Source organism: Arachis ipaensis, chromosome B3, assembly GCF_059453495.1.
Source record: "Arachis ipaensis isolate K30076 ecotype BB chromosome B3, ASM5945349v1, whole genome shotgun sequence".
NCBI classification, from domain to species: Eukaryota; Viridiplantae; Streptophyta; class Magnoliopsida; order Fabales; family Fabaceae; genus Arachis; species Arachis ipaensis.
In genome coordinates this window covers 141,863,264-141,880,169 of record NC_142438.1, presented here as the reverse complement: position 1 = coordinate 141,880,169, position 16,906 = coordinate 141,863,264, and the positions used below count along the sequence as shown (strand labels likewise).

The 16,906-nt window shown below is 36.4% G+C and overlaps 2 protein-coding genes and 1 long non-coding RNA gene across 5 annotated transcripts; 2 read left to right on the top strand and 1 right to left on the bottom strand.

Moving 5' to 3' along the window:
- On the top strand, positions 1–3,211 carry LOC107631723 (cocosin 1). The gene is made up of 4 exons (XM_016335262.3): positions 1–131; positions 607–801; positions 2,063–2,795; positions 2,885–3,211. The coding sequence occupies exons 2-4, from the start codon at positions 615–617 to the stop codon at positions 3,036–3,038; spliced, it is 1,074 nt and encodes a 357-aa protein (XP_016190748.1). The 5' UTR covers positions 1–131; positions 607–614; the 3' UTR covers positions 3,039–3,211.
- Positions 3,212–6,363: 3,152 nt separating this feature from the next.
- On the bottom strand, positions 6,364–12,274 carry LOC148572647 (uncharacterized). Of its 2 annotated transcripts, none has more exons than XR_015906926.1 (4): positions 12,079–12,274; positions 11,912–11,979; positions 11,630–11,828; positions 6,364–6,461 (listed from the first exon to the last, which is right to left on the bottom strand). It is a non-coding gene; the product is annotated as an uncharacterized LOC148572647 (long non-coding RNA). The 2 variants fall into 2 exon arrangements; XR_015906925.1 differs by lacking the exon at positions 6,364–6,461 and adding an exon at positions 7,238–7,744.
- Positions 12,275–12,692: 418 nt separating this feature from the next.
- LOC107631725 (Glycine cleavage T-protein family) lies at positions 12,693–16,713 on the top strand. Of its 2 annotated transcripts, XR_015907330.1 has the most exons (13): positions 12,693–12,952; positions 13,055–13,156; positions 13,471–13,504; positions 13,852–13,925; positions 14,056–14,121; positions 14,239–14,303; positions 14,491–14,578; positions 14,804–14,869; positions 15,134–15,299; positions 15,404–15,487; positions 15,573–15,700; positions 15,902–16,185; positions 16,507–16,713. XR_015907330.1 is itself a non-coding variant. In XM_088508719.1 (12 exons), exons 1-12 carry the CDS (start codon positions 12,767–12,769, stop codon positions 16,085–16,087), a joined length of 1,245 nt encoding a protein of 414 aa, XP_088364845.1. In that variant the 5' UTR covers positions 12,693–12,766; the 3' UTR covers positions 16,088–16,399. The 2 variants fall into 2 exon arrangements, 1 of the variants encoding a protein (XP_088364845.1); XM_088508719.1 differs by lacking the exon at positions 16,507–16,713 and having other exon boundaries at positions 15,902–16,399.
- Positions 16,714–16,906: the final 193 nt, after the last annotated feature.

Sequence of the window (16,906 nt, the reverse complement as noted above, 5' to 3'; positions counted from 1 at the left end):
CCCTTCACTCGGAACTCTATAAATGTCAATGATGTCTCTTGAGTTTGCGTGGCTTCTTAATTAGAAGAAAAGATTTGGGACAACCTAGGCTTATACTCTTCTTCCTTCCATATTACATTGCAGAAGTACAGGTACATGTTTCTCTTCTCTTATAATTTTAATGTCTTTAATAATAGAAAGAAACTTGTGGTATATGTTAATTTTTTTTTTAAATATTTTTCTTGTTACAATAGAAATCCAATTCCTTCACCCTTACCCATTTTATATTTTGTTGATGGATTATTAACTAAAAGGATAGTTTTCTAAAATGGAACTGTTTTGTGTTTTATTTTACAACATATACATGTGTATTTATTTTTCTCTTTAATTTTACGTTTTCAAATGTGAGATATAGAGGCTTTTTTTTTTTAATTATTTCTTGGTCTTTGTATTTAATCTCTATTTTGATAAGTAAGAAAATATTTTAATATCCGAGTAAAAATTATATTAAAGGATGATACACTGATTAAGGTGCAAAGAGTTAACTTTTTTTTCTTTTTTAATATCCGAGTAAAAATTATATTAAAAGATGATAGAATGATTAATATGAAATTATTGGTCCCAAAGAAAAAGAAATGGAGTTGGAGTTGACACCAAAGAGAGCAGAAACAGTGTTTGAAGGAGATGGAGGAGGGTACTACGCTTGGTCAAGTCCTATGTTGTCTAAGTTCAATTTGGGTGGTGGTCGCCTTCACCTTAAGCCTTGGGGCTTCGCTCTTCCTCATTATGGAGATGTTTCCAAAGTTGGTTATGTCATTCAAGGTAACCTACACTCTCTATTTTCCTTTTTAGTTAAATTTAGTGCTCTATAAAATTTAACATTAGAGTAATGCTAGCCAACTATTCTTTTCCATTTAACATTAGTTAATTTTTTATAATATTTTATTTATCTTTAAATTATAGATTCTAAATCAATGATCTTTAACTATAAATATTTAATGATAAACTTAAATTCTAAAATCAATTAATATTAACTAATTAAAAGTTTTTTTTATTTTTTTTAACATTATTATCATCCCATAATTCTACCTGTACCAAAAAAATACTAGATTTAAATACATTTCTTAATATTAGTAAGAGAGTAAGTCTAGGATTGTACATGGATTACATAATATCCACATATTTTCCGTAATTATTTACATTCGATTCGAATTTTGTGGATATTATCCGATCTGCAAAGCCATCGGATCAGATCCAACCTGCACTATGCTACGATCAGATTGCAGATTTGATAGTGATATTCGCAGATTTGTAGATCCGCATATCGGCATGTCTCATACAATAGCATAGTTTATGATATTTTGTTTTTAATTTTTTATGTTGTCTTCAACTTAGAATAATTAAACTTAGATCTTGTGTTATTAGTTTTTTTTGTTATTCAAGAGAATTTTTATTGATAATATTTTAGGAGTAAATAGGCTTAAACAGGTGAACAAATGAATTTTCTGGACATTTTTTAGTAAAAACAATCTAACAGGACTTTAAAACACTTGCGGATCGGATCGGACCTGACCTGAAAAATGTGGATATTGTATCCGATCCAATCCGATAAGTACAGTACAGATAAGATAAAATTAAAGGCTATATCCAATCTGATCCGTATGCAGCCCTAAGTAAGGCAACAATAACTTATTCATTTTTTGCATACTCTTATGTATATATGATTATTTAAGTAGTAAATCTAAGATAAAAATTTTTCTAAATTCAAGGCATTGATAAAGTAAGAAAGTATAAATTAATTATTTTTAACCACAATTATGAAACTTACATATATGATAGAAATTATAAATTTAATAATAATTAATCTTTTTTATTTAATTATTTTACAATTTTTTTTTTGTAAATCTATATGACTATATCTATTATATATATAAAGAAAATTCAAAAAATTTTAGCATAACTTTTTATTTTTTTCTAAAATATCTTTATGAGTATTTTTCTCCTTAAATTTATTAACTCAAACTCAAATTACATGTTGAAGTTATTATTTCTTGAATTGTAAGTATGGCACATATATATGTAGGGAACAATGGTGTAGCAGGAATAGTACTCCCCAACACTAAAAAAGAAGTGGTTGTAAAACTTAAGCAAGGTGACATAATACCAGTGCCTATAGGATCTGTCTCATGGTGGTTCAACAATGGAGATTCAGATGTTATCATTGCTTATCTTGGTGAAACCTCAAAGGCTATTTTCCCTGGTCAAATCACCTACTTCTTCCTATCTGGCTTTGGAGGAATTTTAGGAGGCTTCTCTTCTGATCTCACAAGCAAATCCTATAATCTCAACAAAGATGAGACAAAAATACTCACAACAAGCCAAACTGGTGCTGTCATAATTAAATTAGAAAAAGAAAAGGCTCATGACATGCCTCATCCCCATGTAGACCTCACCAAAAAGCTGGTCCACAATATAGATGCCTCAAAACCTGATTATAGTGTGAATAAAGGTGGCTCAGTCACAACAGTAACAAGCAAAGAGTTCCCTTTTATTGGGGAAGTTGGGTTGAGTGTAATTATAGTGAAATTGGAACCTAATGCTATTAAGACTCCATCACACTCAATTAGCCCTGTGGCTCAGTTAATTTACATTGCTAGAGGAGGTGGCAAAATTGAAATTGTGGGTTTGAATGGACAAAGTGTGTTGGATACTCAAGTTGAGGCTGGTCAATTACTTCTTGTGCCACAGTTCTTTGTGGCAGCTCAAATTGCTGGTGATCAAGGAATGGAGACTTACTCTATTGTAACCACTGAAAAGTAAGTTTGAGATACTGAAACCATACCACACATTTTTCTTATTAATATTTGGTTATAGTACAATAATAATACTCTGTTATTATTTGCAGTCCCTTGTTTGAAGAGTTGGCTGGAAAGGCATCGGTGTGGGGAGCTATGTCCCCTATAATTCAAGAAGTGGCTCTTAATGTTGACTCTGAATTTCAGAAGCTTTTCATATCCAAGATTGAGGAGACAACAAATCTTATCCCCTCTGATATTTAATTCGTATTGTATGTATGAGTATGACCTACGTGTTATTTTATTTTATTTTTTATGATATCTTTGATTTGGTATGAACCCCGTGATGGATGCAAAGATTGCATGCAATTTAATTAATAATATGGGTTATTGTACCAGTGTTTGGGTTATTGTACCAGTGTTTTAATTGCCAAAAACGTGGTCTTAATTCCATTAGGAGAAAATATAAGTAGACAATAAAAATATTAAACAATGTGAATAATGGATATATCAGATGTTCATTTTATTAGGTGTATGGATGACTATTATAATATTAAGATTTAAGTGAATAATTTAGAGATGTAACATGTTTTGATTTGATTAGTGGTTGTTTATGTTGTTCAAAAAAATTATTGGTTACTTAACATTACCCATTTCATATTATTGCGTGTAATATTGAATCGAAAGGTTGAAAATATTTTCAACATTTAAATATATGAGTGATTTGATATTTATTTTATGATGAGTGTTAAGAAGTCAATAAATTTTATAACTTGTAATCATTAATTAATTATTATTAATATTTTTAATGATATTTTTTGGTGACTTAAAAGAAAAATAAACAAAAACTAAGAAAGAAAAAAAAACAAGAAACTGCTTAAGAAAGGCAGTCCCGCTGAATACTACTCTCAAACTCCTTCCAAGGCAATGGAAGCTCCACTTGGGGAGAAATAGTCCTCATTGCAGTCTTTGCCATGATGTCTGCTACTGTATTTGCATCTCTCAAGATCAATCGAAGATCAGCACGCCATTTCCAAGACATGATATCTCGGATTTTTAACACCAAAGGATCAGTAAACCCAGAGCAATCTTGTAAATTATTGACAATAGTAAAAGCCTCCACACAGTCTGTCTCACATATAATGTCTCTTTGTCCCGAGTCCCATGCTAAAAGAAAGCCTCTCCAAATAGCAAACAACTCTCCTTGCAAAATGCTACGACTCTCAATTGTTTCCAGACAGCCTCGTTGCCACCTTCCCTTCCAATCTCTGCTAACACAAGCAAAACCAACTCGAGCACCACCACTAATGGTTGAGGGGATAGATAGTCGTTGCAACTCAAATATTTTTAATGATATGAGATTATATTTAATAGTATAGAATTATTCATTTTTTTAGTTAGTTAAATATTGATCAAATTTTAATAAAAATATCGGTCTCTTAAATTTTCTCTTATTTTATTTAAATAAGATCTTAGGTTGCAATAACGTGAAAAGACTAAAAACACTATTAAAAAGAAAACATACATCTTGTGGAATTCAAGGGAAAAGAGAACATAATACGAAACTGAAAATTAGGATTATCAGGATCTGTCATTGACTCGAAATTTAGTCTGAATTAAAAGTATATTTTATTGAGTTTGATTATTTTATTTTTGTTCGATTTTATTTTTCAGTCAGATTTCGATTATATTTCGTGTCATCTGCTTCGATTTTGAAATTAGTTTTTTATAATAAAAATTATATATTTTAGAGTGAAATTAGTAGTGTGATATTATATTTTTATATTTTAATTAATATTTTTTATATTATAAAATATTATTTTTATTTTAGAATAATTTATTTTAATATAAATATGATATACCATTTATTAAATTTAATTTTTAAAAATAAAATTTTATTATTATAATATTTAAAATTTATAAATTTATATATACTAATTTTATATCGGTCAAATCGGTTTAATCTAATTTATTTTTAGTCACTTTTAAATCAAATTAAAATAGACCTATTATCCTTTTGAAATTGGGTCCGGATTTAATTAAATCTACCCAACTCATAAACACTCCTACAACGGTCAGGAATAACAAAAATTCATTGTGAGTAGTCCTTAATTGTCAAATGCCTGTAAAAGTAAATTCAATTCAATCCAGATGAAATTGCATGCCTATATAAAAATTGCAGAACTAACAATTTATTCAATTCAAGAACATCTTACTTCAAGAACATGTTCTATTATATTGTTCTAATCAATTTTGTTGTCTTGGTTTTCCGAGCACCGCTTTCACCAGTGAACAAGCTAGATTATTGGCCTTGGCTTTCTTTCATCATTGCTGTAAATCATGACTAGCAGATAGTCACTATTGCAGTTTAACATAGCTGACAAAATATCAAATTTAATTATGAACACACCAATTATAAATAGGAGTGTCAAAAATTTTCAGGATGTGAGAATTTTGGCGGAAACCGTCTTGAATGAGGCTTTAATGATGGAGAAATTTTTTCGTGAAAATGGGGATGGGGAGCGAAATTTTCTCGAGACAGGCGGGGAGTCGAGCGAGAATCTCGCCCCATCTTCGATAATTTTTCGAATTTTTTAACTTACTTAATAATCCTTACTTTATTTTTAATATAGGAGTTTTTTTAGTAATTTCACTCATTGAAAAATCCTAACCCTATTGTTTAAGATTTTATTTTATGGACTATAATTTGCTATATTATATTTCTAGACTTATAATCTTGGATAAGATATGTTTGTGTGTTTGTAATAATATTTTGTAGTTTGTTTTTTTTGTTTTTATATTTTTTATTATAATTTTCATATGGATGTTAACACATAAGGAGAGGAAGAATGAGGTTCCGCAAAAAATACAGGAAACACTGAGAATGGAGATGAGAACAATTATTTTCTCATGGCAAAAAACGGAACGGAGACGAAGATTAATTCTAGGGCCAGGATGGGAAGCAAGGAGACATCTTCCGCCCCCACCCTGCCTCATTAACATCTCTAGTTGCAAACGAGATTCTCTCATACTACTCCATTTATACGTCTGCAATGACAAATAAATCAGGCAAAATCTTGGATAAGATATGTTTGTGTGTTTGTAATAATTGAGATTTTTTCAAAAGGAATACAGGGGAAATAAGGCCAATATATATTAGAAGATAACTAGATATTCACACAAGCTTTGTTCAACGTCTATGATCTCACATCAAGTTGGTCTCTATGAAAATTTGAAAACAGTGCAAGACACCGCATATATGCCATTATCACCAAATATGAAAAATAAAAACAAACAAAGCAAGATGAGGTGTTTACGACTTTACATACACAGGGCAACCTAGATGGAGGATTATGAATAATGGATCTCTGTTTTTTCTGTGGAGTCCAATATGAGCCCATTATATACGGAGATTCAATATTATTGGGCTTAAAATGGATGCTAATATCAGTAATATTAAAAGGATTGGGTTTTGGACACACCAGCACCAAGGTCCATTTGAACCCTATGTTGGACTTCCAACTTCGCGGTGGATTAATCCTTGCTTGTCGGATTAGAAAATATCATGAAAAGTTTTTTGCATCATAGTTTCTCTCTTCCACCGCTTTTGCCGATTCTGAACCACCACCATGAGGGGCGGTTTTGTCCGAGGAGGACACTCTCGCTCACATGAACCACCCAGAGCTCCTGGAGAAGATAATGCGAGAGCAACCAGAAAAGTGAGGAAGGTAGGTGAAGACCAATGCTTTTCGGGAGAGTCTCTTCTCAAAGCAAGGGAGGAAGAATGGATGGTTGAAGAAGGGATATGAGGACAAGCTGGAGGTGAAGCTAGAAGATCCTTCAGTGAGATGGTAAAAGGAGGTAGAACTCCAGTAACAACGGAAACTAACAGTGGAGCTGGAAGCCTGGTAAGAAATCAGGAGGATATGATGGAGGAGGACGGAAGAGATAAAAGAGAAGAACCACAACCACAAAGCAGAAACATTCCAGAGATAAGGGTGGAGAAGGTTAATGGGATCTTCAACTTTATTTTGAATGAAGCGGCCATGAAGAACCTCAGACATCCATGGTGGGATACACTGATTGTGAAGTTGATGGGTAGGAAAATATCATTACCAGTCCTCACCCGCAGGCTAGAGAGTATGTGGGGGAAGCAGGGAAGTATTGAGGTGATCGACATTGGCAACGAGTTCTTCATTGTAAAGTTCTTCTCACAAGAGGACCTTGACTATGCACTGACAGAGGGACCGTGGAGGATCTTTGACCATTATTTATCAATCAGATTTTGGAAGCCAGATTTCAATCCAATGGAGGCAACAATTGATACAGTGGCAGCGTGGGTGAGGTTACCAGGTCTGGCCATTGAGTACTATGACAAAGAGATGCTAGAGAGGATAGGTAATATTGTGGGAAGAACTCTCAAGGTGGATTCCAACACAGCTGAAAAGTGCAGAGGTAAATTTGCTAGGTTGTGTGTGGAGCTCGACTTGACAGCACCACTCATATCTCAATATTCCATCAATGGTGTGAGGTATTTGGTGGAATATGAGGGGTTGTATGATATATGCTTTACCTGCGGTATGGTAGGCCATGAAAAAGCAAAATGCCCAAAGAATGTAGTGACCGGAGAGGGACAGGATAAGCCGGCGGCATCAGGGAAAGAAGACAGTCAAGGAAGAGAAGTTGATCAGGATGTAGAACAGCAGAGGAGAGCCCAGAAGGGTAAAGAAGTAATTATAGAAAATGAGGGGGGCACTTTGGGAACTGATATTTCACAGGAGCAATTTGGACCATGGATGGTTGTGAATCGTCAGCCACGTGGCAGGAGAACAAAGATAGGGGACGCTGCGGCGGGTAATGGGACGAAAGGAACAAATGATGGTGGAGAAAAGCAAAATACCAGGAACGTGGGTGGTACGAGGTTCGCAGTGTTGTCTGCAGAGGAGACAAATGAGGAGGCAGCCAATCATCTGGCAATTAAGGATATTCCACCAGAAAAGACAAATCAGAAGATTCAAGAGCCTAGTATCGTTTCTACAAGCAACCCCACTAATACACACAAGGCACCCAACATGAGCTCATCAATTAACATCTCAGACCAAGCATTTGTTTCATCCCAACAAAAAAGAAACCAAACAGAAAAACCCAAAAGCCCAAAAAATCTTGCCAACATAAAGACCCCAACACAAGCCAACCCAACAAAGAACACCACAGAAACCCAAAAAGAACTCATAAGAAAAACACCCAGCAAACCAAACCCAGCCCATAATTCTGCTACACAATCTATCACCTTAGGCGATCCAAACAATATGGACACATCACAAAACCTTTTATCCCAAAGTCCGGGTACTCAAATTGAAAATACACAAGATATTGGGGAAGACATGGTCATTCCCGAGATAGCTGTTATGGAGGAGGATCAACACAACTCCATGGACTCAGAACCACCAGACCCACACTCTATAGCTTCAGAGATAATGGTGGAAGCAGCTCTTAAGTTTGAAGAAGAGGAGCGGGAAAAAATATCGGCAGAAGAGGAAATAGCTATGGCCATGCAGGAAATGGATGAGAGCGACATGCGAGTTGAAAACAACTCAATGAACACAGAGAACGGTGAAGATATGTGCCTTGAGAGGGATAAGATGCTGATGGAACAGTAGGTGTCCGGGTGTGCTTCTCTACCTATCTTTCTCTATGATCGTCCTTTCGTGGAATTGCAGAGGAGCAGTGAGTAAGGCTTTCACTCGCTCCCTTAAAGAATTTAGTAGGTTATATAAACCTGATTTCATAATACTTCAAGAAACTAGATGTAGTGGTGACAAAGCTTTGGAAGTTGTTAGGAGGATTGGGTTTGAATTTTTTCATATAGAAGAAGCCGTTGGCTTCAGTGGTGGTATCTGGATCCTTTGGAAGGACCCACATATAAATGTTAATGTCAGAGTTTCAAAAACCCAATTTGTGCACTTAGATATCACCAGCAGCAATGGGGAGACTTGGCTTCTTACCGCCGTTTATGCTAGCCCCCATGAGAGTTTAAGGAAAGAGTTTAGAGAGGATGTAGTCTGCCTTGCAAGGGGCGTGCAGAAGGAGTGGCTAGTGGTGGGAGATTTCAATGACATAGCGTGCCCTTCAGAAAAGAAAGGAGGGGGGAGTATTGATTCTAGAGCGTGCATCAGATTTAAGGAATGGATTAATGCTTGCGGCCTCATAGACCTTGGCTATGTGGGAGCCAAATATACGTGGAGAGGACCTCAATGGCAGGGGCTAGAGCGAGTTTTCAAACGGCTTGATAGGGCCTTGGGAAATACAGCTTGGAGAACTAGATTTGAGGAGGCTAGAGTTGATGTTCTTACGAGAATAAACTCTGATCACCACCCCCTCTTAATTACTTTCAAACCACAAGCACAACAACGAAAAGAGAGACCTTTCCGTTTTGAGGTTATGTGGAACCTCCATCCAGAATTCAAAGGGTATGTGGAGAGCACCTGGAAGAAACAAGAGCCGCTTGGTACTGCCTTAAGAAACCTCTCAAGAGGATTGAAGGATTGGAATAGAGATGTTTTTGGTCATATTGGAAAGAAAAAGCAGAAGCTACTCAATCGTTTAGGGGGAATTCAGAGAGCGCAAGCTAGGGGCCACAACCCTTTTCTTGAGAGGTTGGAAAGAGAGCTCACAACAGAGCTTGAAAATGATTTGGAGAAGGAGGAGCTAATGTGGCTACAGAAGTCCAGAGAGAGATGGGTAGTTGAAGGCGACCGCAATACAAAGTTCTACCATACTAAGACCATTATAAGAAGGAGAAAGAACAAAATCTTAAAGTTGCGTAACGAGAATGGGGAGTGGATGGAAGAAGAGGAGACCATTGCCCAACATGCTATTAATTTCTTTAAGATGTTGTACAAGGAAGAGGAAAACAATAAGCTAGTTCAGCTTGTTATCAATAAGTACCCCCCACTAGATGAAGACATCAGGAGGGAGATGGATGCACTTCCAACCCCAGAGGAAATTAAAGGAGCTTTCTTTAGAATTGGTTCTCTTAAAGCGCCGGGGGAGGACGGCTTCCCGGCTAGTTTTTATAAGGATAATTGGAACTGTATTAAATCTAATGTTCTCTCCATGGTGGATATCTGTTGGAAAGATCCGGCTTGCATTAGGGAGATGAATAACACGCTGATTACACTCATCCCAAAGACCCCCACACCAGAGTTTATAACCCAGTTTAGACCCATTTCCCTCTGTAACGTCAGTTATAAAGGGCTATCTAAAATAATAGTTGACAGAATCAAACCTTGGCTGGTGAGTAGAATTGCCCCACAGCAATCCAGCTTTGTTCCAGGCCGGAATATTCATGATAATATATTGATAGCCAAAGAGATAACTCATATCATGAAAAGAATGAGAGGTAAGAAAGGCTTCATGGCGATCAAATTCGACTTCGAGAAAGCCTATGATAGAGTGAGGTGGTCTTTCCTTAACCAATGTTTGGAGGAGTTTGGGGTGACAAGCAAGTTGAGAGAGATTATCATGACATGCGTGTCATCCGTCTCATACAATTTGTTGTGGAACGGAGGAAAAACAGAGATTTTCAGCCCCACAAGGGGTTTGAGGCAAGGTGACCCATTGTCACCTTATCTTTTTGTAATGGTGATGGATAAATTATCCCAGATGATAGAAGAGTATGTGGAATCTAATAACTGGAAGCCAATCACAGTTGGAAGAAAGGGACCGAAAATCTCCCACCTTCTTTTTGCAGATGATCTCTTAGTGTTTGCGGAAGCAACTGTGGAGCAAATTGCTACTATTACAGATGTGATGAAGAAATTTTGCGACGTGTCTGGGTTGAAAGTCAGTGTTTCCAAAACAGCTATAACATTTTCTAATAATGTGAAGAAAGAGGAGAGAGAGACCATAAAGGGAATCTGTCAGTTCCAGCAAAATCAAAGCTTGGGCAAGTATCTCGGAGCAATGTTTACTAATCAACGAAGAGGGAAGGAGAAGTTTAAACATGTACTACAACGAGTGCATAACAAGTTAAAGGGATGGAAAAGACAGTGTCTATCTTTAGCGGGGAGAGTAACACTTGCAAAGGCGGTGCTGAACCCTTTAGCATATTATGACATGCAACACACCAGACTCCCAAAAGGAATTTGCAGGGAGATAGAGAAAGCTATTCGAAGTTTCGTTTGGGGGGATAACCAATCTCAAAAAAAAGTTCATAACATCGGGTGGGAGACGTTGTGCCAACCAAAACAACAAGGAGGGCTAGGTTTTAGAAAGCTACATGAGATGAATGAAGCCTTTATTATGAAAACTCTATGGAGACTGTTCACGGAACAGGGAACTCTATGGACACAAGTGGTTACTCACGATAAGCAGGGAAGTTTGGATGGGCTAGAGAATATAAACATCAGTAATAAACGCTCTCCTTTTTGGAAGGAACTGCAGAGAGCCTGGGCTAGAATGAAGCAGCACTGTAAGTGGATCGTAGGTGATGGTAAAACAATTCGATTCTGGGATGACATTTGGCTATCAGGAGAGGAACCTCTTAGAGGAAACATTTTACAAGACATTCCAAGAGAGTGGGATCAGTACACAATTGGAGACTTTGTAAATATAGATAATCAATGGCAGCTCAATATTTTGGAACCTTTTCTCCCACAGAATCTAATAGAGGAAATAAGAAAGACAGAGCCGCCACAACCTCAAAAAGGAAAAGACACTATCGGGTGGAAATATACAGCAAATGGAGTTTTTTCTATTGCAACTGCATACAAGAGCCTAAGTAGCCAGCAAAGTGAAAACAGCAAAATTTGGAAAGCAATATGGAAATGGAAAGGCCCAGAAAGAGTGCGTACCTTTTTGTGGCTCATGAATCATGGAAGGTTGATGACAGCAGATAGAAAAGCCAGAATGATGGGAACTTCTCCTTACTGTCATAATTGTCCCCAAGTGAAAGAATCGATCCTCCACGTGCTGCGAGACTGTCCTAGCGCATCCAGGATCTGGGCCAAATTAGTACACCCAAATGCTATTGCTCTCTTTTTCACAATGCCTCTGGAGTTATGGATACAGACGAACTTTAGCAATGACATGGGCAAAAGCTCTGAGCACAATTGGGTGGACGAATTTGTGCTAACCTGCTATTGGCTTTGGAAGTGGCGAAATGAAGAGGTTCACAATCCAAGTTTCCTCCGCCCAGTGAATCCTATTTCAATTATAAGGGAAAAAGCAAAGGAGTATAAGAGAGCTCATCAGAAAGGCACGCTTCTATCTATTGAATCAGCTCAAAATAAGGAAAACTTACATTGGATCCCACCCAAAAGAGGGTGGGTTAAATTGAATACCGATGGCACATCACAAGAAAGAACAATGAAGGCTGGGTGTGGAGGTCTTCTTCGAACCCATAATGGGGAGTGGATTGGGGGTTTTCGGGCAAATTTGGGAAGATGCCAACCAGTGCAAGCTGAGTTGTGGGGCGTCCTCCATGGACTTCACATGGCAGCAGACCTGGGAATGAGAAGAGTGGAGGTGGAAGTAGATGCAAAGGAAGTTTACGAGGCTTTGAAGGAGTATAAGACAGAAAAATTATGTCACAACAAAGTGCTAAACGAGATTCACAAAATCCTTCGTAGACCATGGGAAATTGCTTTTATTCATATTGGTAGAGAAGCCAATCAGTGTGCACATTGGCTAGCGCACAGTAGCATCAAGTACAGGGAGTCTCTTTACTTTCTGGATGTTCCCCCGATAGATTTAGTTAGTTTAATGAGAGATGATGTAAAAGGGGTTCCTTGCCCCGAAGTTAGTTTAGTTTTGTAGGTTTTTTTTCTTTTTTTGGGCCTACGGCCCCTTACACTTACCAAAAAAAAAAAGAAAATATCATGAGAAATAAAAAAAAAAAAAGAAAAGAATTTCAATATGAACAACACACCTGCTTCGAAATTCTTATAGATTTTGCGTTCTAATCCAAAGTGTGCGTGTGAATTGCGAAAATGGCAACTACTACTACCACCATGTTAGTAGCATCTCATCTCTCACTGCTCTCAAGATATCGTGTTCCCCGAAACGCTGCGTTTTGGTCGCCACATCATCATCATCAAAAGAATAAGCTAAATTCATGGTCCATTTCGGCAAATTCTTTCGATCTCTCTCCTCCGCCAATCGACCATGACTTCCTGGTCTGCTCTCAGCCTCTCTCTTTTTACTATTTTTATATTTGTTTTATTTTTTTAAGCTCTCTTTTCTTTAGTTATGTTATTATTTTCTTGATTCTTTTGCAGGACACTGTTAAAACTGCAGGCGCTAGGGTTTCTGAGGAAGGGATCGTTGAAACATTTTATAATGATGATGAAGCGCTCGATGCCGCGGAGAACGGAGTTGCGGTAATTTTGTTGTTTTATTGGATTATTTGTGCCTGTAACTTGCTGCTTTTAGTTGACGGTTTGTTTTAGTTCCTTGAGCTGATTAATCCGTGATTCTAGAGAAGTAGAGATGCTTCAGTTTTCGTGGATTACCATAACTAAATACTCATTGCTTTGGATGTGTCTAACAAAATGTTAAAGCTAATACAATTTGTGAAGTCTAATAGTTCCATGAATGTTAACTATTTTAGCTAGGTTCATTACAATTGTGTTAGATAATATGTGGGATTTAGTTGTTTACTTAATTTGATTCTTTGTGGCGTCTAATTGTGTAGGTTGTTGATCTTTCACATTTTGGGCGGATTAGAGGTATACTTGCTTTCTCTATCATTGTTAACAAAATTTCCTAGCCATATTAGGTTAAATAAAGTAAAATTGGCAGAAACATGCATAAAGAGACACTAATGACAAAAAAAGGGGCAAAATATTTTTGCATAACTATTTTTCTTTTGCTATTTTCTGTTCATGATTAGTGTATAATGTGGTACTTATTAGTTACTTGTAGATCAAGTGAAATATGGCTAGTGGCCATGGTTTGTTAGAGATATAAAACTAAGCATTCACAGCACAACTTAACCTATTGGGGAAGTTAACCCTTGACATGTTTAATGTTTGATTAATTTTCTATGCATATATTTGTCAAATCTGAAATGAAGTCAGTGGAGAAGATCGTACCCAGTTCCTTCACAACCAGACTACTGCAAACTTTGAATGTCTGCAGCCGGGGCAAGTGCGTACGGGAAGAAAGTAGCATTGTTTCATTGAACTAAGGCGTTATTTGGAAGTTCTCTTCAATTTATTTTTATATTTCATATTATAATACAGGCTTAAGTAATGGGATTTCTAACTGAAATCCATAGGGATGTGACACTGCCTTTGTGACCCCAACAGCTCGAACAATAGATATTGCACATGCATGGATCATGGTAAACTTCATTTCTTGCTTGTTTTCTCTGACTTTGTTAGTGGTTGTTCTCTTTTCTACAATGTAATGATATCTAAGTTTTGAAGTAGCTGATGACTTTCTCCTATTGCTTTGACAGAAAAATGCAATCACATTAGTGGTTTCACCTGAGACTTGTAGGACCATTACAGAAATGCTGAATAAGTAGGTAACTTCATTTAATGATTGCATTCTCACAAAGAGCTTAAACCTTTTTTTTGGGGGGTTTGAAGAGAAAAGGAAGAAGAGGGGGGGGGGGGGGATAAGAGAACAGGAAAAGCTTTTTTCTTGAGGAATATCTTCAGACTATGGAAGCTGCACGAATTAAATCTTTACATATAATGATTTCAAGGTACATATTTTTTGCTGATAAGGTAGAGATTCAAGACATTACTGAGCAAACAAGCTTATTTGTTTTGTTGGGACCTAAAAGTGACCAGGTAAGAAACATCTTACTTATTAGATAAAAAGCAAGAAACAGTATTTTTCTTTTACACCTTTAGGTTGTTTGGAAGGTTGGAGAGGAATGGAGGGCTTGTACTTGTAGTGTGAAATTCACACTATAAGCCTTTCCTTCCCACCAAACATCTAATTCACAAAGGCACAAACAACCTTAGTGTTTTGAATGACTAAGTTGGTAATTTTCAAAATAATGAAATGAACAGGTCATGGAGAACTTGAAACTTGGTGAACTTGTGGGAAAACCATATGGCACACATCAACATTTTAATGTGAGCATTGACCATACTGATAATCTAGTGTGATGTGTACCAATTATTAGTTGTTCAAATTTTGCATGTTTAACTTCTTCATAACTTCTTAAAATGATTTAAATTTATTCTTCCCATATAAAGTTTCAACAGCATTACATAATAATTAATATCTGCATTGTTATAACGTTTTCCTCTGGTTGAAGACTTGAAAAGCTTTAAAACCTAACTAATCTGTTAATATTCATGTAAAGGAATTCTCTGAAATGTCTTTGAAATTTGTAGGTTGATAAGCAGCCTTTAACTATAGGGGTCGGAAATATCCTTTCTGAAGGTGGTTTTTCATTCTTGATGTCTCCAGCAGCTGCTCCATCTGTCTGGAATGCTATTCTTGCTCAAGGGGCCATTCCAATGGGTTCTAATGCATGGAATAAATTACGGATAATTCAAGGTATTGAGAGTATCACTGACTTGGCTTTAGATTATATGGACTTTATATATAATTAACATATACTTACTTTTGCATTATCTTTTGATCATGACTTGACTTCTCAGGAAGGCCTGCTCCAGGAATGGAGCTTACTAAGGAATTCAATGTCTTAGAAGCCTGTCTATGGAACTCAATTTCTCTAAATAAGGGTGTGTGACTGTTATTTTGCAGCTACTGATCTGCATGTAACGTTGATACTTGTTGGATGCTTAAGTCTGTTTTTGATCTTCTTAGGTTGTTACAAAGGACAGGAAACTATAGCAAGGCTGATAACTTATGATGGAATCAAGCAGCGGTTATGGGGATTGCATCTTTCTGCTGCTGCTGAACCTGGCAGCATTATTACAGTTGATGGCAAAAAGGTTATTTATTTCATTTTTTTTATTAATGATCGCATTATTTTTAATGAATTGTTGCATTTTATTTGGCCCCTATCACCTCAGAGATATTGGTAACTCTTAGGTAATACTAGTTCCCTATGCACCTGATATTGAGTTGCATTCTGTAATCCTGATTTTTCTCTTCAACGGGTTGGAAGTTGATGTTTTCTGTGAATCATGCAGGTTGGGAAGTTGACCAGCTATGCATCAGGAAGAAAGCAATCTGAACACTACGGATTAGGCTACATTAAGAGGCAAGCTGCTTCAGAAGGAGATACTGTAGTTGTGGGAGACAACATCAGTGGAACAGTGGTGGAAGTTCCTTTCCTTTCTCAGCAACGGTCGCCTTCTGGTAGTTCAACTTGTTGATTCTTTTGGCATGAAAAATAGAACATTGTGGATCAGTGTGGTTGTGAATTTGTGATACATAACATATTGATGTCGGATCAGGTAGAAGCGTATGAAAAGTTCCACTTTTTAATTTAGATGTGGTTGGGGGAATGGTGTAGGACGCAGTTATGGAATGTATAAGTGCTTTACGCAACTGTACTGTCAGGAACAAAAATCGGACCCTCCGATTACCTTTGTCAAAATTTAAATTTTCTCTTCCAAACTAATCGGACTCTCCGATTAGTAGGCTTAATTTTTTTTACAAAGAAATCGAATGGTCTGATTTCTTCATCCTTGGTTTCAGAAAAAGCTGTCTCACATCCATGTCTAGTACCCACATTCTCCACAACAACGCATAACACACATGCTTCTTATATCCAAAAAAATGAGCCGAAAAGTTCATGCATCATACTGGCCAATTTTTTTAACTAGTTTGCTAAATTATTAATGTCTGAATACAACTGGTGCCTATTTCATATTTGGAGGCTAATTATGTTTAGTTTGCATAAAGTTTTTAGAAAATACACTATACCTTTCGAGGAGGAATCTTGTCAATGTATAGTGTTAATTTTTTTTTATTAGAAAAGAGTTTCATCAGCCGAAAATTAATTCTTCATTCATTACTGAAAATTTTCTAAGTTACGTGTTAAGCTGATGTTTCATTTTTAATCCTTACTTATCTCTTGGTTTATAATATATTAAGATACAAATTTTGGTACAAGTGTTGACATTTTAGCATTATGTTTTGTAACAGAAAGTAGCAAATTTGGACTTATGTATATATACTATGGCGGTTTT

Excerpts from the sequence above, each read along its gene's own strand:
- LOC107631723 (XM_016335262.3), top strand. The coding sequence starts at position 615 with ATGGAGTTGGAGTTGACACCAAAGAGAGCAGAAACAGTGTTTGAAGGA. Across the intron at positions 802-2,062 it reads AGTTGGTTATGTCATTCAAG|GGAACAATGGTGTAGCAGGA; the intron begins GTAACCTACACT and ends ATATATATGTAG. Across the intron at positions 2,796-2,884 it reads TCTATTGTAACCACTGAAAA|TCCCTTGTTTGAAGAGTTGG; the intron begins GTAAGTTTGAGA and ends TATTATTTGCAG.
- LOC107631725 (XM_088508719.1), top strand. The coding sequence starts at position 12,767 with ATGGCAACTACTACTACCACCATGTTAGTAGCATCTCATCTCTCACTG. Across the intron at positions 13,926-14,055 it reads AATGTCTGCAGCCGGGGCAA|GGATGTGACACTGCCTTTGT; the intron begins GTGCGTACGGGA and ends TGAAATCCATAG. Across the intron at positions 15,300-15,403 it reads TAAATTACGGATAATTCAAG|GAAGGCCTGCTCCAGGAATG; the intron begins GTATTGAGAGTA and ends TTGACTTCTCAG.